Source organism: Microtus oregoni, unplaced genomic scaffold, assembly GCF_018167655.1.
Source record: "Microtus oregoni isolate MIOR12 unplaced genomic scaffold, Mior012 000010F_ref0000083, whole genome shotgun sequence".
Classification (NCBI taxonomy): domain Eukaryota; kingdom Metazoa; phylum Chordata; class Mammalia; order Rodentia; family Cricetidae; genus Microtus; species Microtus oregoni.
In genome coordinates, this window is record NW_024543069.1 from 48,518,361 (window position 1) to 48,545,743 (window position 27,383).

At 35.9% G+C, this 27,383-nt stretch overlaps 1 protein-coding gene across 1 annotated transcript in view; it reads left to right on the forward strand.

Annotated features, from left to right (window-relative positions):
• Naaladl2 (N-acetylated alpha-linked acidic dipeptidase like 2) overlaps window positions 1-27,383 on the forward strand; it is an 835,422-nt gene that overhangs the window by 313,857 nt on the left and 494,182 nt on the right. The window contains exon 3 of the mRNA XM_041659204.1: window positions 20,108-20,381. Coding sequence (XP_041515138.1) covers window positions 20,108-20,381 — 274 coding nt within the window. The remainder of the gene's footprint in view (window positions 1-20,107; window positions 20,382-27,383) is intronic.

Genomic DNA, 27,383 nt, shown 5'->3' on the forward strand with positions numbered 1-27,383 from the left:
ACAAAGAGCTTGATGAAGCAGCTGAATATAATGAATTAGGAACAGATTGATACAAAAGCAAATTTAATAACATTAATAACTGACAGGGTTGTGAGCTTGAGGCCAGTGTGGGATATGTACTATGGCATTTGTCTGTCCTAAAGAAAGCAAACCAATCTAAAAATGAGTATTTAAATTCAATGCAGCTTTTTAGAAATTATGAATATGAACAATCAGTACTGAGCCCAGGATTCAGATTCAGTATATTTTGCTCAATCCCTGTTTCTTTCTTAAATAAAACTGCTGCGGGCTGGTGAGAGGGCTGAGGACAGTGAAGAGCACTTTCTATTTGGGATTGGTTTCTGAAACTCACATGGCCTGTCACTACAGTTCCAGGGGAACACTACCCCCACCAGCATCAGCACTATCGTCTTCACCCAGTTTTAAAAATAAATCTTTAACTAACTTAAACTTGCAAATGTTATTTTGCACCTTAGATGCCTTAAGATTACTATATTTATAACGGCTGAGCAGGATTTGTCTATCTATCTATCTATCTATCTATCTATCTATCTATCTATCTATCTATCTTCTGTCTATCTATATATCTATCTATCATCTACCTGGCTACCTATCTATTATTTATCTAATGTTTTATATATTTTATTTATTGACATTTTCTAGAATTATCTTATCTAACTGGTGTTTTAATAGAATTAATTTTCCATGTTGTAAAGCTTTATTCACAGGAAATGAAATCTAATATTTGAAACAAAACTGCCAATTAGCTCTGAGAATTCTTAACCAGTATAGAAACTCCTTAATAGAACCAAGGGTTTAGAATTTTGAAATAGAACAATTTATTCCATTAAAGTGCTCTGGATTGTGGTGGAGGTAGTAACATACATTTTAATTTAATCTCCCAAAGCTACCTAGAAAAACACCAAATAAGCAAGAAGTTCTAGAGTCTTTCTTTATTATGTTCTAATCAGTGTTCAGAAAAGCCCTTGAGGAACAGGGAACTGAAAAAAGAAGAATCTACACTTCTCAAGGTTAGTTGAGAAAGACGTTTGACTCAGAATCTCTCTCTCTTCCTCCCTCTCATACTCTCTCCTCTTCTGCCTTCCCTCCAGCTCATGCCATATGCATATTAAGGTATACACACCATGTCTCTGCAAGTGCGAGTCCACTGTTGGTATTTACATATATATTTTCCCATATGCATATTAAAGTGTACACACCATGTCTCTGCAAGTGTGAGTCCACTCTTGGTGCTTACATCTATATTAATATATTAAATTATGTTCAGTAAGCCTCAACTTTGTTTCAAAAGGAAAAGCCCATAATCCAATAAGAATATCAACAATTCTGTTTGATCATGTGCTGATATTATTAACTGAATCTAGGATATTCTTTTTAGACATCTGCCTGTATAACCTTAAAAGCATGTTGAATATTAACTTTTAATTATTTTAAACTCCTTTATTTAGAAAATTTGGTTTCAGAGTGATGTATTAGCCACTTCTGTAGTGTCTATGCAGAAATATTTGCCAAGCGCCAGAATTCTAGATTCTCTTCTGTAATGTCTACATTTCAGTGCTGAGGGAAAGATCTGTCACTCACCAGAAGGGCATCTTCAAACACATGAACAAGCTGAAAGTGTCTTATTTTCATCAGTGTAGTTGACACCATTTAGTCTTCTTTTATATAGCTGTCACAGAGATATTTTCCTTTTCATTTTTTTAAATGAAACTTTAGAAGTATATTAAACTCCTATGAAAAGGATCTCAGATTGCATTCCCACCAGCAATGGATGAGGGTACCCCTTCCTCCACAGCCTCTCCAGCAAAGGCTATCCTTGGTGTTTTTGACTTTAGCCATTCTGATAGGTGTAAGATGATATCTCAAAGTTGCTTTGATTTGCATTTCCCTGATTGCTAAGGAAGTTGAGCACGACCTTAAGTGTCTTTTGGCCATTTGAACTTCTTCTGTTGAGAATTCTAGACTGTACATAGTAGACTCAAAAGCAGTCCTATCTGGGGGGTAAATATAAGCTTTCAATTTCAGTGGGTTTTTTTGGTGGTGGTAGTGGTTATTAGGTATTTACTATCTATCTCCTAAAGTAGTATAGAATTATTCAATAGCAGATATTGCTGCTCCATACATGAAAAGATTCCTGAAGTCTAAGTGGCAGCTGAGTAAAACATGAGTACTAGCTTGATCTGTAGAGAATATTAGACATGGAGTGTGAATTTCCAAAACTTCCCTACAATCATCAGCCTTCAGATTCCTTCATTGGGAGAAGCATATTTTAGTATTAATATTTTGCTGCAGACAGTCTATAGCTCCACTTGAAAATATACCTTATTTACTCTTTGAGGATTTTATTCATGTATAAAATGTATCTTGGCCCAACATATTTTATTATTTATACTCAGAATAATGAACTATTTTTTCACTGCTTCTCATTGCATATGTTCAGGGGAGTGTATTTATCATATTCATCAAATTATAATATGATTCAAACAATATACCATTTTGGCTTTTGTTCTCATGTCAATATGTAACAAGTTATCAGAATGTAGCTCATTCTTTCATTATCTTATGACCTGAATAATCAACTATTTTCCCTATTTTATACATACATAACTCCCTGTGACTATAAGTAAGCTGTACTTGTTTGCTTTCTTAATGGGTATGGACCCTATACAGGACTTTGGTTACCATGAGAAAACTGCAACAGATCTAGATTTATGTGTTCTGTCTCCTCAGCTTTTACTGAGATCCTTTTCTTTTTTTTTCCTGCCATAATCTTTGTGACACACGCCTTTAATCCCAGTGCCTAGAAGGCAGAGACAAACAGATCTCTGTGAGTTCAAGGTGTAGTAGTGTACACCTTTAATCCCGAATGCCTGGGAGGCAGAGACAGGCAGATCTCTGAGAGTTCAAAGACAGCCTGGTCTACAGAGTTACTTCAGGTCAAAGATACAGAGAACCTATCTCAAAAAGCAAAGAGTTAAAAGTAAAAATAAACAAAATAGAGGTTAAAACAAAGCTGCACAAAGATGGAAAATACACAGAGAATCTTGATACTGTATGCTATTATGCTCTCTTTGAATTGTTTAAATGCTGAGGAAGGAGCAACAGCTGCTAAAAGATATTTATTTATAAATGCTGCTGAACTAATCCAACATAGATGTTTTGATGCCTTGGCTTTGAAATTTGGATCTAAGGACATGATACTTTGGAAAGGAGTTTCTTATTTTGTTTTCACAGAGGATGAGACCCTGTTCATTTCTTCCATTCCGATTTGGTATGATGGACCACGCCCTCCTGAAGGGTTGGTGTGAACGCCTTCAAAAAATTGCTTCGCTCAACTGCCAACTGAGATGAAACTAGCACACAGGTTATACCATGAAAGACCAAATTAACGACGCCCCCATTCAGCAGGAAGCAGTTTGGAGAGAAATAACTGCGCCCAAATTCCCAAAAAATGTTTATAAATGTTCTTTTACATTTAAAGGGGGATATGATATAGATATGAATAATTTGCATTAGTATAGATTTTGCTTTATTGATAGAGATTTAAGGTCAATTTTGTTATATGTATAAGTGTTTCTGATTTTGATTAAGGTATTGTGATTGTGTAGTTCATTTAAATATGTACTGTATAATTAAGAAATATAGGTTGTTAATGGATAATCATCGATAATAGTAAAGCTTGTAGTTATGTTAGTTAGATTTTCTAGATATATAGAGATGTATTTCAGTTAGATAGACATTCTTCATGTCTTTCAAAGATTACAGAATAGGACATTTAATGTTTTAATAACTGAGGACTTTTCATGACAATGAGACACTCTGCTCCTGGCAGCACCAATCTACTTCAAGAGGAAGATGGGCATCGAAGAGGCTCGTTATGGAGTTTTGATAGCCATTTGGGCAAGAAACTGCTCTTGCCTGGACTATTGCATAAACTGGACACAGAGAACCCGCAGAGAGAGGACTACTGAACTTGCCTAAGGTGAGATGATCTTTTGGGGTTCCTGATTCATGAGAGAGTCTGTGAGACATTCTGCAGGACACAACAGATAGTGACTGAACTGACTTTGAATTTTCCTGCTTTATGGAAATGTCTGCTGGATACCATGGGCCTGAAGGCTGAAGATGGATGCCCCAACGGTACAGAGGAACTTTGGGTGACTATCCAGGCAGCGAGATGTCTCTGTCATTTCTAGAGTTTGAAGTTTCTTAGTTCTTGTTTACTTAGGTAATATATCTTTCTGGAGTCTTTGATGGAGTTAAGAATAGTTAGTTATAGTTATAGTTTTCCTTAGTTATGATAAAGATTATTGTAACTTTTACTTGATAACTGTTTTGTTATATGTAATTTTGCTATGTTAAAGCCTTTTTTTTTGTTTAAACCGAAAAAGGGGAAATGATGGAGGAAGGTCATTGGCTAATAAAGGCACTGCCCTGGCCCATTTTATTGGTTAGAGGATAGGTGGGAGGAGTAAACAGAACAAAATGCTGGTAGGAAGAGGAAGTGAGCTCAGAGACTCCACAGCTCTGCTCTCTCGGGAGCAGATGCCTCAGAGAGAGACGCCATGCCCCGCTCCCGGGATGAAGCTCCGACCCAGGATGGACTAGGCTAGAATCTTCCCGGTAAGACCGGTTCTCACAGATTATTAGAGATGGGTTGATCGGGATGTGAGAATTAGCCAGTAAGGGCTAGGGCTAAAGGGCCAAGCAGTAATTAAATGAATACAGTTTGTGTGTTGCTATCTCGGGGCATAAGCTAGCCGAGCGGGCAGCCGGGGTGCTGGGGACACAGCACCGCGCCCCTAGTACTACAGCGTATGACACACTGTAGTGGCACAGAGGTCAGTGTGTGACCTGGAGAACACTAGATGTGATTTAAGTGGAAATCACTGCGTCTAAACACAGCAGCTTATATGTATGCAACTCTTATCTTCATTTTTCCAGTAAAGTAAAGGTGCTCTCCAGAGTGTCAAAGACCTAAATGAATAAGAAATTTGGACATAGGTCATGATAATCTCTGCCAGTCTCCATCAGTATTCTGCATCTTTTGTATCCATGTTTAAGTGTTTGTATTTATGATATGTATGTGTTTGCATTTGAGCATGTATGCACAGGTGCGATGTGCATCTGTATAAATGTCTGAAAATGAGTGCTTATTACATTCACTCTTGAGTCTCTGCTTATGGACTGAATAGTTTTATGAAAAATGGAAATCTGAAAAGCAGAATGCCATTGTATCATGTTGTCAGAACTATATAATCATCATGAATTAGCATGCTTATTTTGTAACTCTAAATACTTTTCTGAACAGGAATCAAAACATTTTATGGAGATGGAGTTTCCCTGTCCAGAGCTTAAATGTACTACAGTCAGTTGTTTGTATCTTTATCTAATGAGTGTATTCCAATTATAACATATAAAAATTATGGAAAATTAGACACACTTAATGGGAACCAGACTTTTGTACTGTGTTGGCTTTCAGGGTAAGCTTGAAATTCTTTGAAAAGTAAGGCTTTTTGACAGTTATTTATTGTGCGCAGCCATAAACCTTCGGATTAATTGCTTGTTTTGTACAAATGTCAGTTACTGATTAAGTTTTGATCACTCTGTTTATGTCCTGTCACAGCTTTAGGTGAGTTACGATATTGTTTATCATCAGTCTTTTTTGCTGACCCCTATAATATAAAAAAGTCTGATGCCATCAGAAAACTAATTTTTTCCTTATAGATCTTCACTAGATGCAAGACATATTCTTCTCTGATAGAACTATAGAAATAGTAAAGGCAGTAAAAACAATGCTGGAACTAGTTTTGTAAAATTTTACTAACTTGACAACTCTAAAATGTTTAGATAACATAATAAAGTGTATTGATGTGAGCTTGAGGGCTGGAGAGTTGGCTCGTAAGTGTACTTGTTGCTCTTATACAGAATGAAGTTCATCCTCACAATCCATGTTGAGCAGTTCACAAATGTCCTCAACTTAATTTCCAGGGTTTCTGACTCCCTTCTGGCCTCAGTGCACACCTGTATATGTATACCCCCAAAGACACTCATACATAAAATGTAAAATAAATATTTAAACAGTATAATTACTAAGTATGTGACTATATTTGTGAACACTTCAAATTCTCACTTGAGAACTGGCTGTGCAGCACTTACAAAAATTCTGTAAATTATTTTGTATTCTTACACATAAAAATCAAGATTTTATCCCCTGTTCCCATGGCTGACTTACTCCTTGCCTGTTAACAGTATTTTAGAGCTTGCAAACTGTTTTTCTCTCCATGAGTTTATTTAGTATCTTCAACCTACCATGGATCTCTCTTACCTCAACTGAGGCTTGATTATCTTTATGTAGTAGCAGCACTCTTACTTCTAAAATCAATGACTATTTGAAGCTTTCATGATAGTCACTATTTCAACTTTGCTGAACACCAGTTTCCTCATTTCTAATGTTTTAATATAGCTACTTTTCAGGACTGTGTAAATATTTACAAATCATTTTATTATTGAATCTAGGTCATCAATAAAAGGAGAGATGTTAGCAAAACAAGCCTGATTTTTCCCTGTGTTAATAGGACATTTTTAGCATGATGTCATTACTACAGCACAAGTCTTCTGCTTCACTTGTTCCCCCAGCCACTGGAAATACACTCCTCTTTCCTATACTTGCAGCCTGTATACATGGCACAGGAATATAAACCTTGCAGGACCCTGCTGTCTATTGTCTGCATACCTGGCATTTCCCAGCTTTCCTGGAGTTTTACATATTGTTTTATCTTAAAAACAAGCAAACAAACAACAAAAACATTTTGTGTGAGAGATGGTATCTTTGTTAGTGTTTCAATTGCTGTAAGAGTCATCATGACTTCAGCAACTTTTATACAGGAAAGCATTTAACTGGGGCTAGTTCTAAGTTCCAGAGACTTAGTCTACCATCATCATTGCTGGAAATATGGTGGCATATCAGCAGCTATGGTGGCAGAGAAGTAGCTTTGGATTCTACATCTTGATCAGCAGACAACAGGAAGTGAAGTGGGCATAGTTTGAGACCCCAAAGCACATTCTCACAGTGATGCACTTCCTCCAACATTGCCACATGTATTCCAACAAGGTCACACCTCCTAATAGTGTTATTCCCTTTGGGAGCCATTTTTTTTTTCAAACCACCATAGAGGGTATGTGCCATGGCATATGTGGCTGACAGAAGAAAACTCATGGATGTCAGTTTTCTTCTTCTACCAATACATAGGTGCTGTAGGCCAAACCCAACTTGTCAGGGTTGGTGATAAGTTTCTTTACCTTCCAACCTAGACAACCCCATGATGTCTAGACTTAAGCTTCTCATCACCAGAATGTGTCTACATCTTATGTAATAGCTATGACTTAATGTTTTTGTGAGCACCCTGCTCAAGAATTCTGCAAGTCTAATCCCCTAACATCCATATCAGCAGTCACTATGGGTGACTCAATGCACTTCTGTTGTAGGCATATCACAGTCTTTCCATGTGTACTTTGTCAGTTTACTTTCGTTGTTGTTATCCTACAAGACAATGTGCATCAATTTCATTGAAAACAAGAAGAAACAATCTCTCAATTTTGAACTTGTCTGTGTTATAATTAAAATCATTGTGTATATTACTGAAAGTAGGACTCTAAGGATTAGTCCAGTCTGATAGAGGGTGGGCGCTAATGAATGTCTTCCTGGAGTGCATGCAGCACTAATTAAATTATCTCTAATTGAATGATTGCTTTTCTATTAGTTCCTATGGCATGGGGTCATTTCAATAGATACTTAATGAAGGAATAATGTGTGTGGCAATTTGTAACCATCCTTCCCAAAGATAGCTTATATACATTTTCTAGGCTGCCAATAATCTGTCACAAATGTACTGCCAAATTTTTATTTGATTTGCAAAATTATTCTTTTGACTTTTAGTATGACAAGAAATCATATAAATCTAGTCATGGAAAAAGTATGACCAATTTTAGATGTTACAGATCTTGATTCAACATTCTCTCATCTATCCAAAGTGTCTGTATTGTTAATATTAAAAGAAAATTCAATTTTTGTCTCACTGTTTTTCACATTATTGTTATTTCCATCACAGTTTAGGAAATAACTTACATTAATTTAGGTTTAATGGTGCTTTTGGTTTTATTAAATGAGCATCAATTAACAACAGTTACAGATAATTACCAAAATATGGAAATATTGATAATTTCTTCCAATTTGTACCTTTATAAAATTGGGAGTAAGGTTACTAAGGATCCTGCTAAGGGCAAGTAAGTAGGTATTTTAATGCTAAAAGTCTTTTCCAAAGGATTGATGTGTATATGAAGTTACAGATACTATGGTAGCCCACATAAGACTTACACATTCAAGCCTGACAGAATTAGAGCAAGGAAAAAGGAAGTGGGCAAAAAGTACCACACAAACCATACTAAAGAAGGTGTTTGGAATTGACACTTGCTGAGAGAGGGCAAATCGGTTGTCCTGAACAGAATGACAGTGCGTTATCAAACACACTCTCTCTAGTGTAGGCCTCATGCTCAGGAACAGTTGATGAACACAAAATGGACTCCATGTTTTGTTGTGTATACTTCTGTTATGAGTTGGTGTTATTTCTTTTTTGTTTTGTTTTATTTCTTTTTTAGTTTTGTATTTTATGAAAGAGAAAGAATGTGAAACTGGGTTGGTAGCGAGAAGAGGAGATGAGGATGATCTTGGAGGACTAGGGCAAAAGGAGTGAATATGATAAAAATATATAAAACTTTAAAAATAAAAATTTAATAAGAAGACAAGAGGTATGAGTTTTAATATTTGTGATGGAAGTCTATAGTAAAGTGCAAACATCATGCCACTACTAGCATAGCCAAATAAGCAGTATTATAGTCTAGGATTTGAAACCATATTAGAAACCTAAAGACACCAAAAGAGTATAGCTATCAGGGACTATGAGAGATACAGCAGGAAGCAACTAATGTCAGATGTCAACCAGCCAGAGGAATGATTCTCTGATGGAGGTTAATCCTGTCCAGGTCAAACCTGCAGGACAACGTGCTCTGGTAATTGTTGTTTACCTTTGCTAAAGCAGCTTGATATCTCCCTAATAGTGCAAAATCTCATGTGAACTGTATATATAATCTCATAATATCATCTCATAATTACATCTCAATCTTATGGGCACATATATCTGTGGGTAGTCAGGAAGATGACTTTTCATTTAGCTATATAATTTGGATATATAGAAAACATACTAAGACATGCTTTATAACGAGATCTATTGTCCATTGTAGACACTTAAATGCCTGCTTTATTCCTTTTGTTCAGACTAACTGCACATAATTTGTTTACTTTACCTCAGAGCACATTCTAACTAGACTAAAGGATTTTTGTAAATAGATCATAAGTTTAAAACTTTACAGCAATGCACAGGGTCAGTTTCACAGATGTTCAACCTAGGTTGCTCCACAAAGCACCCCAAAAAAAGCATGCCAATTTTTCACTTGCCAAATCTTCTGACAATAAACCTATGTGTCATTGTTTGTCACTGGGCACTGTGCCTCCTCCTGTCTGGTCACAGTCTTACTCCTGTAACCTGGGAAACTTGTGTTGCCACAGTAAATAACTTAGCTACTTATTGCTTACACGAGGGATGTGCTTTTGACCAATGAGAGGTAACTCTTGTAACTTTTTCATGGTTTGAAGACTCCTGTAAGAAAAAAAAGTTATGAGGCTAGAGGGGGAAAAAAAAAAACTAGGCAGAATTAGAATTAGGACAGGAGAATTAGAAAAGAAGCAGAAGAATAGACAATTGTTTCAAACAGCACAGTGTGAGAGAATTCATTTGCCCTCATGTAACCAAAGCGCTTTCACTTGCAGCAGTGTCTAATCTGAACCCTGAAGGGGGCCTTGGGGCTGGACTCCAAAGGTCCTCATTATACAGCATTAACATAATAATGAACACACAGACCATTGAATTCAGATAATGCAATCTATGTGATTTCAGTGGGTTTTAATCCCAGCATGATTTGTTTTCTAGTCTGGCATCAGGTAACATATAAATGTTCTATACTTGTACACTCATTGGACAAACTAGTCACTCAGTGGATAGTTGAACTATCCAAATGTAAAAATTAAGTTATTTTCATCATCTATTTCTTGTTCATCCTTGTTCTATCAATTATGGAAATAAGTTTGTCACAACATTCAACTTTGACTCTAGATTTGCATTTATTGTATCTTCAATTTGGTCTGTATATGTTTAGAGACCTGTCCCCAAGTCAGAGATCTTTCTATCTTCTTTACATCCTTAGCCATTTAAGCTATGAAATAGCTGACAGACAATAGATACACACTGGTTATATTTTGATAAAATATGGTTGAGTTTAAGATTAGAAACATGCTTCCAGTTACTAGTGCAGAGAGTATCAAGACAAAAAAATTACTCAATGCTGTAAACTGAAGAAGTTAGGACAGTCCTGGCACACTCTGCTAAACAGAAAATTTTTCATGCCCTTAAGGCCAGGAAACATCTGTTTCTTTTCAGGTTTGACATGTTATACTTCATATGTGTTTGAATCAGTGTCACTGCCTTCCCACTTACATGCATACATATTCTCAAGGACACATACAGACAAATCCAAACACTCATACACACACTTGCACATATCCAGGAAAAGTTTGAGCATACATCAAAGCTTTCAACATTTGTACTTCCATATTTATTGCTGTTTTATTCTTAATGGTTAGGGAGGGGAATCACCATAGATATCTATCAACAAATGAATGGAAAATGAATATGTAGTATGTGTGTATATGTGTGCACACATGTTTAGGTATTTGAGTAGTCTATCATTTAATCAAAAGCCCCTGTGAGTCAGTGTAATTTCTGGATTTATGCCATTGAATCACATAAGAAGGTGAAAGTGAAGGCCTGTAATGCCTGATATGAAGATTAATTTGTCCATTATTGTGATGTGCCTTTAGATTGTGATTAAATGAATTAAAATAATTTAATGAGAACAGTGACATCTGGCTTAATATGCCTTGAGAAACACCAAGTTCAGAATGCAGGCACTATTATTGTTCAGAGTACTGTTCTCAGAAAGGGTTGATATAGTCCTTCACACCTCAGCAGTCACAATGATTTTATGTCATTTCTTTACAGTTCCGTTCTAAAATATACTTTAAATGCAGAATCCTATGACATTCCATTATGTTTTCCCCTTGCAAATGATCAGCTATGAAGTTTCTGTCTGTTTAATGTGGGTAAGGGTATTAGGGTGAGAATTGGATCATTGAAGTTTTTTTCGAGAATATGGAATAATGGTTATCTTGACAGGATGTCTTATTTCAATGTGTTCTATTTTCTCAAATCCAGTTTGTTTTTTTGTCTTATAGAAGTTGTTTGACATAAATATAAAATTAAACATGTACTTGTTGAGTATCAAGCTAGTCCATCAGCATGCCTTCTAATATTTGCAAAGCAAATAGCTTTAGGCAGGGTGCTCCATCAGGAGTAGAGGATCAAGATCCCTCAAAGAGAATCCACTTCTGCACTAATTTTTCATGTAAAATATAATCAGTTTCAGTTTTTTTCTCATTTAGAGCATTCTCAATCTGTCAAAATTGATCTATTGTGCCCTTGAAGGGGTATATTAATTTTCCTGTGTCATTGTTTGACTAGGAGTGACATCTTTAAGATGTCACACCATTTATCTTATTCCCCAAGCTGATATCATGCCTAGAGCTTTGCGCGCCCTAGGGAAGCACTACTGTACTATGAAATACTAAGAATGCCTTAGCTTTGACTCTTGTTCCATAGGCACTGGTGTTGTTCACTTCACACTTTGAAGCAATATCCCTCTTTCACCAGGAACTCACCTGTCCACTCACTCCCATTGAGGTTATAGGTATGTTCTACCATAACCCACAGTTGACATGGTTTTGGAAAAAAAAAAAACTCCAGTTTGTAAAATGAACACTTTACTATTTGCATTATCTGTGTAACTCAACTTTCGGCTTTTTAATGTATACATAATATCAATTGTACAATATAAATATGAGCATTTGTTCTTTTGTATACACACAGAAGGAAATAATAGTGGATCTAGTACATATGCTACATTTCCTCTTTTGCAACGTGAATATCACTCCTGAGATATTTTCTCTGTCTGTTCACTGAGAGTACACTCTTGGCAGTCACCCCGGAACTGTGAATGCTGCATGCACCACTTCCTCCAGTTCTGACATCAGTGTTGCTCCGTGGCTCATCCAGTAGCAGGTGTTGAACATTGATATAAACAGAATTTTGTCTAACGAAGCCAAAATCCTTCCATATCAAGTCTCTGTTGGCCAACGGAACATTAACGCCAAAGCTCATTCCAAATTCAGGTCTCAGCCATGACAGTTGATTATGCTACCTGCCAGAATTACTGGCCCATAAAAACCCTTATTTTAGAAATTAAGTCAGAGTGAAACTTTCTCTCCAATAAATACCTTGTGGTTTGGAGTAACACAATTCTATTTTTCCAGGTTCCTCAGTTAGTAAATTGAGATTGCATAGCAGTTAATTCCTTAATAACATTTCTGGTTTAATATAGAAACCTGCTTAATTATAACAGAAATGCTTCCCACATCTCGCAAACCATTTACTACGTGAAAAGATTTTTAAAAAATGAGGAAAGTCACAAATAAATATATATGTTTATGTTCAAAAGAATTTTAGATCATACAACGGATTCCTCAAACAAGTCACTCATATCAATAAGACATTGACTGCTACTTATTTAAGTGAAAGCTTTATGAGTACTTATATATTTTTTTTGTTTTTTTTTTATTTATTAAGGATTTCTGCCTCCTCCCCGCAACCGCTTCCCATTTCCTTCCCCCTCCCCCCATCAAGTCCCTCTCCCTCATCAGCTCAAAAGCAATCAGGGTTCCCTGACTTGTGGGAAGCCCAAGGACCGCCCACCTCCATCCAGGTTTAGTAAGGTGAGCATCCAAACTGCCTAGGCTACCCCAAAGCCAGTATATGCAGTAGGATCAAAAACCCACTGCCATTGTTCTTGAGTTCTCAGTAGTCCTCATTGTCCGCTATGTTCAGCTAGTCCGGATTTATCCCATGCTTTTTCAGACCTAGGCCAGCTGGCCTTGGTGAGTTCCCGATAGAACATCCCCATTGTCTCAGTGTGTGGGTGCACCCCTCGTGGTCCTGAGTTCCTTGCTCGTGCTCCGTCTCCTTCTGCTCCTGATTTGGACCTTGAGATTTCTGTCCGGTGCTCCCATGTGGGTCTCTGTCTCTGTCTCCTTTCATCGCCTGATGAAGGTTAATATTCATGAGGATGCCTATGTGTTTGTCTTTGGATTCACCTTCTTATTTAGCTTCTCTAGGAACATGAATTATAAGCTCAATGTCCTATATATGTGGCTAGAAACCAAATATGAGTGAGTACATCCCATGTTCCTCTTTTTGGGTCTGGCTTACCTCACTCAGGATAGTGTTTTCTATTTCCATCCATTTGTATGCAAAATTCAAGAAGTCCTTGTTTTTTACTGCTGAGTAATACTCTAATATGTATATATTTCATATTTTCTTCATCCATTCTTCCATTGAAGGGCATCTAGGTTGTTTCCAGGTTCTGGCTATTACAAACAATGCTGCCATGAACATAGTTGAGCATATACTTTTGTTGTATGATAAGGCCTCTCTTGGGTATATTCCCAAGAGTAGTATTGCTGGGTCCAGGGGTAGGTTGATCACGAATTTCCTGAGAAACCGAAACACTGCTTTCCATAGTGGTTGCACAAGTTTGCATTCCCACCAGCAATGGGTGAGTGTACCCCTTTCTCCACAACCTCTCCAGCAAAGGCTATCATTGGTGTTTTTTATTTTAGCCATTCTGACAGGTGTAAGATGGTGTCTTAAAGTTGTCTGGATTTGCATTTCCCTGATTGCTAAGGAAGTTGAGCATGACCTTAAGTGTCTTTTGGCCATTTGAAGTTCTTCTGTTGAGAATTCTCTGTTCAGCTCAATGCCCCATTTTATAATTGGGTTGATTAGCCTTTTACGGTCTAGTTTCTTGATTTCCTTATATATTTTGGAGATCAGACCTTTGTCAGTTGCGGGGTTGGTGAAAATCTTCTCCCAGTAAGTGGGTTGCCTTTTTATCTTAGAGACAGTGTCCTTTGCTTACAGAAGCTTCTCAGCCTCAGGAGGTCCCATTTATTCAATGATGCCCTTAGTGTCTGTGCTGCTGGGGTTATACGTAGGAAGTAGTCTCCTGTGCCCATGTGCTGTAGAGTACTTCCCACTTTCTCTTCTATCAGGTTCAAGGTCTTGGAGAGAATAGGTATACAAGGGTCCTACCTAAATATAATAAAAACCATTTACAGCAAGCCAACAGCTAACATTAAATTAAATGGAGAAAAACTCAAAGCCATCCCACTAAAATCAGGAACACGACAAGGATGTCCACTCTCTCCATACCTCTTCAATATAGTGCTTGAAGTTCTAGCAATAGCTATAAGACAACATAAAGAGATCAAGGTGATTCGTATTGGAAAGGAAGATGTTAAGCTTTCATTATTTGCAGATGGTATGATAGTATACATAAGCGACCCCAAAAATTCTACCAAAGAACTCCTACAGCTGATAAACACCTTTAGTAATGTGGCAGGATACAAGATCAACTCCAAAAAATCAGTTGCCTTCCTATACACTAAGGATAAGGAAGCAGAGAGGGAAATCAGAGAAGCATCACCTTTCACGATAGCCACAAATAGCATAAAATATCTTGGGGTAACTCTGACCAAGGAAGTGAAAGATCTATTTGACAAGAACTATAAGTCTTTGAAGAAAGAAATTGAAGAAGACACCAGAAAATGGAAGGACCTCCCTTGCTCTTGGATTGGGAGGATCAACATAGTAAAAATGGCAATTCTACCAAAAGCAATCTATAGATTCAATGCAATGCCCATCAAAATCCCATCAAAATTCTTCACAGATCTGGAGAAGACAATAATCAACTTTATATGGAAAAACAAAAAACCAGGGTAGCCAAAACAATCTTATACAATAAAGGATTGTCTGGAGGCATTACCATCCCTGACTTCAAACTCTATTACAGAGCTCCAGTTTTGAAAACAGCTTGGTATTGGCATAAAAACAGAGAAGTCGACCAATGGAATCGAATAGAAGACCCTGACTTTAACCCACAAACCTATGAACACCTGATTTTCGATAAAGGAGCTAAAAGTATACAATGAAGAAACAAAACATTTTTAACAAATTGTGCTGGCAAAACTGGATGTCAATCTGTAGAAGAATGAAAATAGATCCATATCTATCACCATGCACAAAACTCAAGTCCAAATGGATTAAAGACCTCAATATCAGTCCGAGTACTTATATATTATAAAATCATTTCATTTAAGTTTACTTGATTTCACAAGGTTTATTTTTGTGAAGTTTTGCACAACACCAAGGTTTAGCAGTATAAATGTAATGTATTTTATTATTTTTTAATATTTTATTTGGAGAACCTCATACATGAACACTACATCAACATCACTCTCTCCCTCCATCTCTCTCCATATTCCACACCACCCAATTCTTGATCACTTCTTAATTATTGTTGTAAGCACATACACACAGAGATACACACGTTTGTGTGTTCAAGCAGATGCACACATGTGCACAGAAGTATATACAACCTACTGAATCAACTCAGCTTTGTTCATGTATACATGTGCCCATGTCTGACCACTTGAGTTTGGACAGCCTGTGTGGGAGCTCATCCCTGGAGAAAACTGATTCTCCCTCTCAGCAGGCATTGGCCATTAAAAATGTGGAATTTTTCCTGACCAGTTTGGTGTAACAACTAGTGTTATCTTTATGCTGGTCTTATTTAGGCATCCAATTGCTGAGTATACTTTAGTGCAGCTTTCCTGTCATATATAGAAGATGTTGTCTCCTGGTTCCTACAGTCCTTCCAACCCATCATCCAGGATTTTCCCTGAACTTTGTTTATAGTGGTTGTGATAGTGATATAGACATATCAGTTGTGTTGGGCACCCTGCACTCACTTATTTTGTGCATGTTGACCAGTTGAGCATCTCTTTAACAGGCTTTATCTGTTGCATGAAGAAGTTTTTAATAAAAGGTGAGAGCTACACTTAACTGAGAGCATAATGATAAATATTTAGAATGCAGTTACCAATTATATGGCTTAGGAAATAGCAGTAATAGGTTCTCCTCTAATGTCTATGAGTCTCCAGCCACAGGTAGTAGAAGAAGTTAAAGTTACCTGGCTTACATGTACATTAGAGATATCTAACTTACAGGTACTTGGCTAAGTCACCAGACATGTGCTTCCTTCTACAGACAGGCCAATGAGAGTGCTGCTGCCTGTCTCCAATATAAAGGTATCAATATTGCACCATTGGGGATGTCTTGATGGTCTAGTCACTGCACTAGTTCACAGGCTTTACAGCAGAGTAGGACTTGTAATATCTGTCTCTTGACAGTTGGAATAGCATCTCCCGAGATTCTGAGACCAGAAGTCACTCCACACAATGGAGGGTTCCAGGTCACTAAAGGGAGTTATACTGAGAGAGACCATCTCAGAACCACAATAACAAAGACTTCATGTTCTCTCTTAAATGAGGATCCTAACTCCAAATATTTGTGAGTATATAAGCTGTAGTAACCACAGAAACAAGAAAAGTAAAAAGGGTGCATGGTATGTAAGTAGTAGATGAGAGATTCTAGAAGGGCAGATATTATGATACAGATACTTTTTAGGGGTAATGAGGAAACTTCTGGGATACTTCATTTGGAGAGAGGATGGAAGAAAATGCAGAGGGAGAAGAGGACAGATGTGTGTGCATACGTATGCAACTAATTTAAATGAAATCGTGCCATGTGAGCTGAAAATGGATCCCAATAGCCACAGACTATTTAACAATAACTGCAATGACAAGCAAAAATCATAATGTTGTTCAAGGAAGTCTAAGAGATTCCACAAACAATATAGACTGCTGTCATTTCTCTAGATTACCTTCTAGAACTTGAAGGTAAGACCCTGTTTATGAAATGCCACACTCTTTAGACACAGGTCTTTGAGGAATGAAGCTAAACAAAAGTTTGTGTGAATTTAAAATAAAAAAAATGAGGTAGGGCAGCTTTAAAAATAAGAAAATCAAACATTAACTGTTTGAATATTAGGAATGCTATGAACTATTTATGAATAAATGATGTTAGAGTATCAATTTGTGTGTGGGGTTACACCTTGTGTGCTAGCGCATGTAAATGCCCATGGTCTCTGTTTAGTGTTTCTATCTCATTCCAGACAAATGTTTGGAACAAGGTCTCTCACTGAACCCAAACTAGCCCTTCCAGTTAGACAACCACCCATATAATTATGTGCATCCGTAAGCTTTGCCAGCATCTTAGATGATGCTTGTTGTATGTTAATGATTTTGTATTGTTTAGGTTGCTCTAAAGATGCTCTTATGTATTCAATTAAATTCATCCTGAAAGCATAGTATAGTAGATTTAAAGTATTTAATCTCTAATGTATAAAATGATGGGCCAAAGAACAGCACTTAAAAGTTCTAAGCAAACATCTGCACTACAGTTTATGAAAGGAATAACCTAAGTCATAACCTTATCACTTTACCCAGAACTTTTCTCCTTTAGATATTGTGGGAAAAGTACCAATTGTTGAAAAAGTTATAATTTAATTGCAGGTAGTCAATAGTCTGCATGTTTACTTGAAGCATTTTCTGAACATTATTATATTTATTCATGTGTGTGTGAGTGTGTATGTATGTGGCCACATGCCCCCGCCATGTTGCCCAGATTAAGGTCAGAAAACAACCTGTAAGATTTTTCTTTCCTTATGTCTCAATCTCAAGTCATTAGGCATGGTGGAAAGGGATAATTCTATTGAATGATCTCATGGGACAGTGTTTTGAAACTGGTATTCTAAAAATGCAAATATGTATTTATAAAAATGAGTATTGCAGTGGATTTATTTGAAAAGATTGTTAGGTTAATCTGAGTTGTCAGTGAGAAGAAGCAAGAAAGAAACTGAACTAAGTAAAAGGTATTGAGCCAGCATTGCGCCAAAGCTTGGAACCTGAAGATGACTAGCAGGGGGGCAGAGAGTGATGAAAGGCCTGTAGTTCAAAGAGGAAATGAAAACGCACATGACATTAAAGGTGTTGATTAATCAGGTCATAGTTCTTCCATAAAAAGACATCAATTACAGACAATTTTTAGTTTAAATATAATATTCTTCAAATATCTTAATCTTATTTGATCTCTCTCAGAGAAGGAATCAAAAGAAAATACTTCTTATCTATGAGGTTTGTATAATTTCTTGCCGAAATTAAACAGAAGATATTCCTGAAAGAAACATTGCATTGCTTCCAAAATTAGATGTGAATACCTAAAAATTCTAACGCATCTCATTAGTTAATAGAGCTTGATATTATTTGACAGAATTTATTTTGGTATGCTCTATTATTTTGGAATGGATCTCATATGAACATACCAGGATGTATGATAAAGTTCAATACTCTTTCAAAGAACATCTTAGTAATGGAGAACAGAAAAAGTTTTCCAACCTATTTATGAAAACAGCTAGCACTTCTTTTTTAAAAAATATTATATTAAACATTTTCCAAAAGTCACCCTATGAATAGTAACTCAAAAATTAAAGTAAAATTTTAAATTGGTAAGAGAAGAGGTAATAAAATATCCATTTGCTGATTTTATAACTTTTATCAAAAAGCAAAAATGAAGGGATGTTTCATAATTAATGATGTCTTAGAGGAATTGAATGGTAGAAAAATTCAATAGCATCACCCTGTGGCAAGCAGTGATTAAGGCAAATAGTTTAAGTTTATATGTCTTCGTAATTGCCAGCAGTTTCATAATTATCATAGTCCAGCCACATGGCTTTGAGAAAATACCCTAGATTGAGCAGAAATTGATTTTTTACAGTTTTAGAGCTGAGAAATCCGAGATCCCTGTGTCTACATTCTTTGGGATGGGTCTGCTTCCTCACAGAAGGTTTTTTCTAGCTGTCTTGTGTACTGTGGACAACGTCTAATTCTCCCTCTGGCTACTTAAATGAGAGTGATGATTGCACTCCCTGCCAAATTCCCACCTCAGCATTTTGGGACTTAGTATTTCACAGTACCAATTGATGGGATTGATTCAGGAATTCAAAATTGAAAATTAATATTAACACCTAATGCTATTTTATATGAGGATGATATAGCCTCCCCAAAAGACCTTTAACTTTATTCAATGCCATGTATAACCTCGATATTGGAATGAAAGGCTTGTTTCAATGCTAATGCACTGTTTATCTATCCCTTCCTGTGATTATATATGGGACAGAAGCAATTCAAAGTAGAAATTAATCAGAGTTCACAATTCCAGAGGAAACTCTTTTACGTCTCTTGATCAATAAAGAAGCAGAGAGCTATGCCATAAACGATGTGGGGTGACTTCTTCAAGGACCACCATAAGTGGCAACAATCGCCCGAGTTTCTTCTTCTCCTGCACCTCTAAGAAACAGTCAATGGAACACAATAGCCTGCCAGGGGCATTTTAGACCGAAGCTTAAACATTCAGGGTGGAAGAGGGACAGAACAGAGTTCTGTTTTAGATATCAGTAGGTAGAGATTATATCAGTATTCTTATAGGGAAACATATTAACTGTAATGACATATCTTAATAATCATTATAGCTGGTATGAGAACTGATTGTACATGGATGTTATTAATGTTGATAGAAGAATCAGAAGTCATAAAGCAGTAGTTGGCATTCATCATTCCTTGCAGTCCCACTTGAAAAATTAATTCATCATGCTTTGATTTCATTTGATCCCTCCATGCACCTCACTACCACCACTCTGCAAATCTCTTAAGGTCCGATTTTGTCACATTTCTCTTTCAACATCTCACAAAATCTATTCGTAATGGCTCACGTATGAATTTAGTCACATATATAAATTGTAAAGACTTCCTCCTCTTTTAAAATGTGCTTTTAATTTTTTTCAGAAATTTGTTACAACTCTATAAAAGTGAAGATGACATGGAAATTCCAAAGAAGATTAAGACTCACTGGGCTGCACTGGGCTTGGAAGATACACAGCTTTTGAACTACTCAGTGCTGCTGGATTTCCCTGGGCCCTCTCCAGGCACCATTACGGTGAGCAGCACTGGCCAGTGTTTTTATCCTGATGGCCAACCTTGCAGGGAAGGAGCCAGAAAAGGCCATAGCCAAGATCTGCTCTCCTCATACGCAGCCTATTCTGCCAAAGGAACTCTCCAGGTAATTTGACCATTTGTCTCTGTCATTCTCACTGAAATGGAATTAGAAAACAACAGCTTTCATCTAAATTGAACTAACTGGCAAGGTGCAGCATACAGAAGTAGCCATTAAATATTTTCCATGTAGCAATGCCAGTGATCAAGGAAGATGGGAAGAACCTGAATCTTTACTTGTCAAATATTGAAGGTGAAAACATGTTAGACAGATTTAATTCAAAAGTGTTGAAGGTGCAACTGAGTTATTCACGTTTTCCTCAGCCCATATATTTCAATAGAATCTCATTTATGGTTTTGAAGAGGCAAATTTGAATATGTTGATATGTAGAGAGAGAATAGAAATAGCGAGGATTGCATTTGCGATTGTTTATGCACATAAGAAATGAAGAGGAAAATTGATGTGATTATTCACACATTTGGGATTTGAAATGCAGCATGCCTGCATTCATGATGGCAAATGTGTGAAGGGGAGCCAGGTGTGCATTATTCCTCCAGCTTCTGTAGTTCTTATGGCATTCTGGTTAAGAGCAGGCTAGGGCCATTTGAGTGGATTAAAGCTCATGCTGTGGTTACCTGCTATTTTTCTACCCCTTATGTGATGCTTAGCTCTGTGTGAAGTTTCACTACTGTTTCACTTGTGGACCACTGTGGGAATTAAAATAACTAATCTAAATGAATCCTGTAGAACAATTCATGACACAGAGCGCACACAACATGAAAATTAGAACTATTGGCATCTTTTTGTAATATGAGGGCCTGCTTGTTGGGGTTTCTGTCCTGCCCAGTTCCCACTGCTGTTAAGCCCCAAAGAAATTCACACAGAGTTCTCCAAAAGTTCTAAACTGATTGGCCCATTAGCTCAGGTTTCTTATTAACGCTTATGACTTATATAGCCCTTTATTAGTCCATTATTATTATCTGTGTTAGCCAGATGGCTTAGTAACTTTTTCGGCAGGGTAGGTCACATCTTCCTTCTTCAGTGTCTAGGCAGGACTCTAGAAAGAGCTTCCTTCTTTCCAGAATACTCCTGTTCTCATTGACCTGCCTCTACTTCCTGTCTGGTTATCCCACCTATGCTTCCTGCATGGCTACTGACCAATCAGCATTTATTTAAAATATAATTGACAGAATACTCTTGTCCCACACCATCTTTTGCTTTAAATAGCAGCTGTTTAAACTCATATAAAATATAATTTTATCAGACATGTTTAGTCTTTTTAAAATTGTAAATTGTCTAATTGAATACTGATGGTGTTTTCCTGTATTTCTATTTTTATGCATGTATTTAAGATCTTTATAGTAAACTATAAGGAAAACATGGGACATTTAAACAATTTAACTTACCATTTACAAATACTTAAAACAATGGGATAACCAAGTTTTGTTATATTGCAACATACATTTTCTTTTCTTTTGGGGTTGCTGAGGTATATAGTAATTCATGTGAACTAGAAGGCCATACAACTTTCATTTTGTGTTGTTTTTCATCTTGGCTTTTAGCAGAATTACATATAACAAGTACAAACTATTGATTATATTTAATTTAATTTTAAATATATGCACTATTTTCAACATAGAACTAATTTGATTTAATAAACCATACTTTTCTGGTGATAATGGAAACATTTTAAGTTAATGAAAATACAAGGAAGCAGTCAACATCTTTGCCTTGGTTAAGAAGCAGTAAATTTAGGGCAATGTGTGAAAAATTAATCTATTTTGTCTTAGATTCCAAACATTGACCAGAATCACATAGTATCTCTGTCCCCTTTATTCTATTTTTCCCTAGTACATGCAAATCATCTCCCTCCCCCACAAAAGAAACCCAAACCCCAAGAACAACAACAGATAGTAATAGAAGTTTAGTAATTCTTTGGACTCATTCTTACCTGTCTGGTTTTCAGTTTCTCCTGGCAAATATTGATGATTTATTGATCCTTGAAAAGTCATATTCTCTTAACGTGGTCCTATATGATCATTGCCATTAGACCATATATTTCATATACATGACTGCAGAGGTATATATATATCTCAGATTTCTGTGTATATTTATCTTATAAGTGATAGGTGTTAGATACTTTTATTGTTTTTATAATAAACTAAGCTCTCCAGAATATTACTTGTGACCATTTCATCATTTCAAATGTATTTAAGTTTCTAATTTTAGTAAGAAAGTTTCAAAAATACTAATAAACCAATTATTAAAAAGGATAATTGAAGGTTAGATCATTGTAAAATGTACTCCTTTGACACATTTAGCTTTAGCTAAAAGGGTGGTTGAAAGACTAAATGCAGGTACACATGAAACATCTCTTTCTATTTAAGATTTTAATTTGTAAAAGTTAGTTGTGTGACTTAGGTGAAGACATTAAAAAAACTATTTTAATATTATTAACACAAAATATATTACATACAGTTCATAAATAGATGCATGAAGAAAGTATGTATCTGACATGATATGTTTTAAACTCAAATGGTATGACGAGGATGCTCAACAGTAAAACAATTCTCGCTGACTCTTGTCTGTGCACACAGGCCATGTGCACATTTCTTTTTTACATGTGCATACTTTTTATACCTATGTTGTAGGGGGTTGTTATTACATTGAAATTCACACAAACATCTCTTAGGAAAATGGTGATTTTGTGTATCTTTGACCATTCCCCAATTTGAGTCAATCTTGAGTGGCTGCTGTTACTGATTCAGAAACAATTCCTTTCTTATTTTGAGTACATTCTGTGTTCATGAATTTCTATGAGGCAGAGCCATTAACAAGTTTTTAAATTATTCTATTTTACTGCCAGAGAAGCTCCCCACAACGTTCGCTTTTGACAAGGTTATTTGCAGAGGAGTAGTCCCCTTTACTTTGGAGAGCTGTCATGGCTATTCATCATAGGACTGTTTTGTATAAGTTTCCAATTTTTGTTTTCTGGTAACTGTCTAAAGAGCATTTGTGATATCTGATATCTACTCTGCAAACCTACTTAGTGCCAGCATGATGGATTGTATGCCTTGCAAATTCTTTGTAATTCATTGTGCATTAGAAAGGTGACATTGTGTACCCCACAATAATGACAGGTAGGTCAGTAAAAGGGTCTTAAGGGGATTGCCTTGTCAGATGCAAAATACATATTAAAATGGATATATAAATAACATGTGTGTGTTTAGCACTAGGAAATATTAAAATGTTTATGTTTTACTGAAATAAGAATAGCAACAAGAATATCATCACAGGAATAGAGACACTGTTCACAAGGTTTTAACATAAATAATTAACTTTGTATACAGAAAATATGACTTTTTAGCTTATTGGTGCAAAATCATTTCTTTTGTTTAATTTGAAGCTTGATTGACTTAGATCAAAAGAACACAATTAATATTTAATAGTTTTGTCTCTACTATGTTTTGCTTTTGAGGCAGGGGATTGGTTTACAGCCCCAATATTTTAGGGATGTGGTCTGTTTTCCTTCTGTAAAGTTTCATCTTTGCTCAGGAAGCAATTCAAATAATGTAATTTTATGGGGAAGCTTATTTTCAAAACACATTGACTATGCATAAGATACATTGCTATTGACATATTTATTTGGTCTCTATTCCACAGACTAAACTGAACTAAAGAATTTATACAGTCAGTTGCACAGATGTGGAATCATTGAGCCTCCTAATCATTTAGGACCTTGTTCATGTAAGGGGGAAAATGACATTTACATAAATGGTTGTTGTTGGATAGAAATGCGAAATCTTAGTAAGGGTCTGGTACTTGGAAATATTCAATTAAAAATAACACTTATTATTATTTGGAAGAAAGTAGACATTTTAAATAAAGAAGTTATGGAAACATCAAAATGCTCTTAAGATTATGAAAATTCAGATTTATTATATTTATCTTATATGTGTGAATGCAACCTTCCATATTTCTGTTTACCATGCCAAATATTAATAATTAGGAAAATGCTTTTATGAATAAAGCATAAAACATATATTAATTTGATGTCTTAAGTAATGCAGAAATGGAATATTTGATTTGTGAGTAAAGAGTTATCCATGGTATCAAGTTGGACATGATAAGTATGGTTTGCTGTTATGTGTAGCTCCCATGGCACAGTAGTTTAGCACATGTAATCTAAACACAATATCAAATATTTGGATAGAAAGTCTTAAAGAGAAAAAAAGAACACTTCTAAAAAATAACTCATACTCTGCTTGATTTTTTTCATGGCTGGGGAATGGAAAAAGGCAGAAGTGCATATACTTGTTATTAATCGATAAAAATTGCAGAACTCTGGAGGACATGAACAGAAATTCATTATTTAAATATTGGGTGCATGACCTTGAAGATGAAGTTTTCATGCCCCAGACAACTCTGTAATGTTGACAAGGGACTAGCATTTCCCTAGCTTTGTTTATTTTTCTCTTGTTGGTTCCATATTTTGGTAACCTTTATAAGTCAAAGACAAATGAGTGAGAAAACATCTACATGAATTTTTTTCTAATTTTAAAAATTGACATTTGATGTTTTAGGCAAATATGACCTGTTTCTGCTTTCAGATGATATGTTTGCTACTCAAGTGAACTTTGCAGCAATGTAACAGATAGGTTATTTGTGATATCGTCACAACAAATGTGGGGTCTTTAGTGTTAAAACATTTAAGTACACACATTTTAATTTTACTGCATTATATCAAAGGATTTTTTTTTGAGACATGGTCTCTCTATAGAACTTTGACTGATCTCATCATCCTTCCTCTTCCTACTGAGTGTTAGAATTAAAGACATGAATCATGGTGCCCAGTCCTATTTATAATGATATTAAATATCCATTATTATCATACCATTTGATGGAAATTTTTACTATGTTTTAAAGGTTTACTTTGATTTAAAGAATATTTCTTACAAAAATATTCTGATTTTCTTGGATATTTTAACTATATCTTAATTTATAGAAATATGAATGTTCTAGCATAAAGGTTTATAGTAATATCTACCTCATACCAGTAAATTCTAAAATTTGATGCTTCCAGAATTAGAGAGTTGGGCAAAAAAATGCAGCCTTACGAGACCTGGATAGAGGTGGGCATATCTTAATTTATAGAAATATGAATGTTCTAGCATAAAGGTTTATAGTAATATCTACCTCATACCAGTAAATTCTAAAATTTGATGCTTCCAGAATTAGAGAGTTGGGCAAAAAAATGCAGCCTTACGAGACCTGGATAGAGGTGGGCAGTCCTTGGGCTTCCCACAGGTCAGGGAACCCTGATTGCTCTTCGAGCAGATGAGGGGGGGGGGACTTGATCGGGGGGAGGGGGAGGGAAATGGGAAGCGGTTGTGGGGACGAGGCAGAAATCCTTAATAAATAAATAAATTTAAAAAAAAAATGCAGCACTTTTGCTTTTCACTATTCCATGCTGTGGCAGTTGCTTTTAGAAAGGAAATCATGATTTGACCATTCAGAAAAAAAAAAAGACATTTCAGAAAAAGTCTTCTGAAAGAATTTCAAGCCCTTACCTTAATTAAGTGAACATCATTAATTCAGTAATGTGCCTTGCAGCTATTACTATGTTATTCCTTATATTCTAATATGCTACTCAAGGAGGGACTTGTCTAAAATTTAGTGACTGGATCTCACTTATATAGTGGGGCCTATTTGGCTTTCCGCAATACATCCTCAGGCCTTTCATATGGCACTCAACAAAGATCATAGTAATAATGAAGAAAACTGATAAACTGATATGTCCATGAATCTGCACAGTAGAAAAGCTGCTTTTAGAGAGAAGTGATAAACTACATGAAAGCAAAGCTTTGTAAATTATTTGCCTCTGTATCTTCAGAAACTAGACTAGTGTCTGCTAAGCATTTTTGAAAGAAATTATATAATTTAAAGGTTACTTCCTTTTTTGAACTTCCATAAAACAGTTATCTCCTATTTTTTCTCTTATATTTCATTCTGTTGAAGTCAAAATACTTGGGGTCCTGAATCAGCTGACAATATTTTATCATAAACAGGGAAAAGGGAGATATGAATAGATTCATGCTGGTGCTCAGCTCCTTTTCGTAACTTTATAGAGTCCAGAATTTCCCTCCACAGAAAATGACTCTTCCTGAATAAATTAATGTAATTAATATAATTTCCTAATCGGCATGACCCATCTCCCTGGTTATTCAATAGTATTCAAATAAATCATTACTGGTCGACTGTTAATAAAAACACCTCTGACTTGGTTACTTTTATTGATTGCTTCAGATATAGCTTTTAGATTCGCACCTTTGTGTGTGTGTGCGTGTGTGTGTGTGTGCGTGTGTGTGTGTGTTCAAGATGATCTTGCCATCTCTGAACAGGTGTGACTAAAACTTGGCAAAATTTTGTGACCCTGATAGGACGAAATTTGGGGAAGTCATCAAAATATTCAATGCCAATGAGGCTAAGAGAAAGAAGCAAAAACATCAAATTTCCAAGTTCTTCTTAGTTGAATCAAATACAGAGGTGGAGATTTTATCTTTGCCAAGTCTCTTGTTGTAATTAATTCTATACTTTAATTTCCTTGTGTATAAAATGAGGATAAGGCCAGGAATCTGTTCCTTTGAAATCTCACAAAGACTTGAGAAGGTAATAATGATACAATGTTTAGGAGAATGTGACTTTCCAGAATGCTACAATAGAATTTGCTTTCAGAGAAGGGTTGTGGCAGTGCTAAATTTTTTGGTAACTGAGGGAAGGTTGAGGTGATGGTTAATTTTTTTTCCCTTGGTTCCTACTCATAAAAAATCTTCTCATTTCATCCCAGATTACAAAAACAAATGTCTCTCTCTTTTCCTTATGAGTTGTGATACCTACTTTCCACTATCTGCTATGCTGTACTCTCTCTGTCTCTGTCTCTCTCTCTCTCTTTCCATTCATGTGTTAGCTTGTTTTGTTGCATTTTTGTACTGTGTTCTAAAGAGCATAGAATAATCATAGTCACTGCATAATTGATGAAATCCAAATTACTCTTATCAGCACGTATAT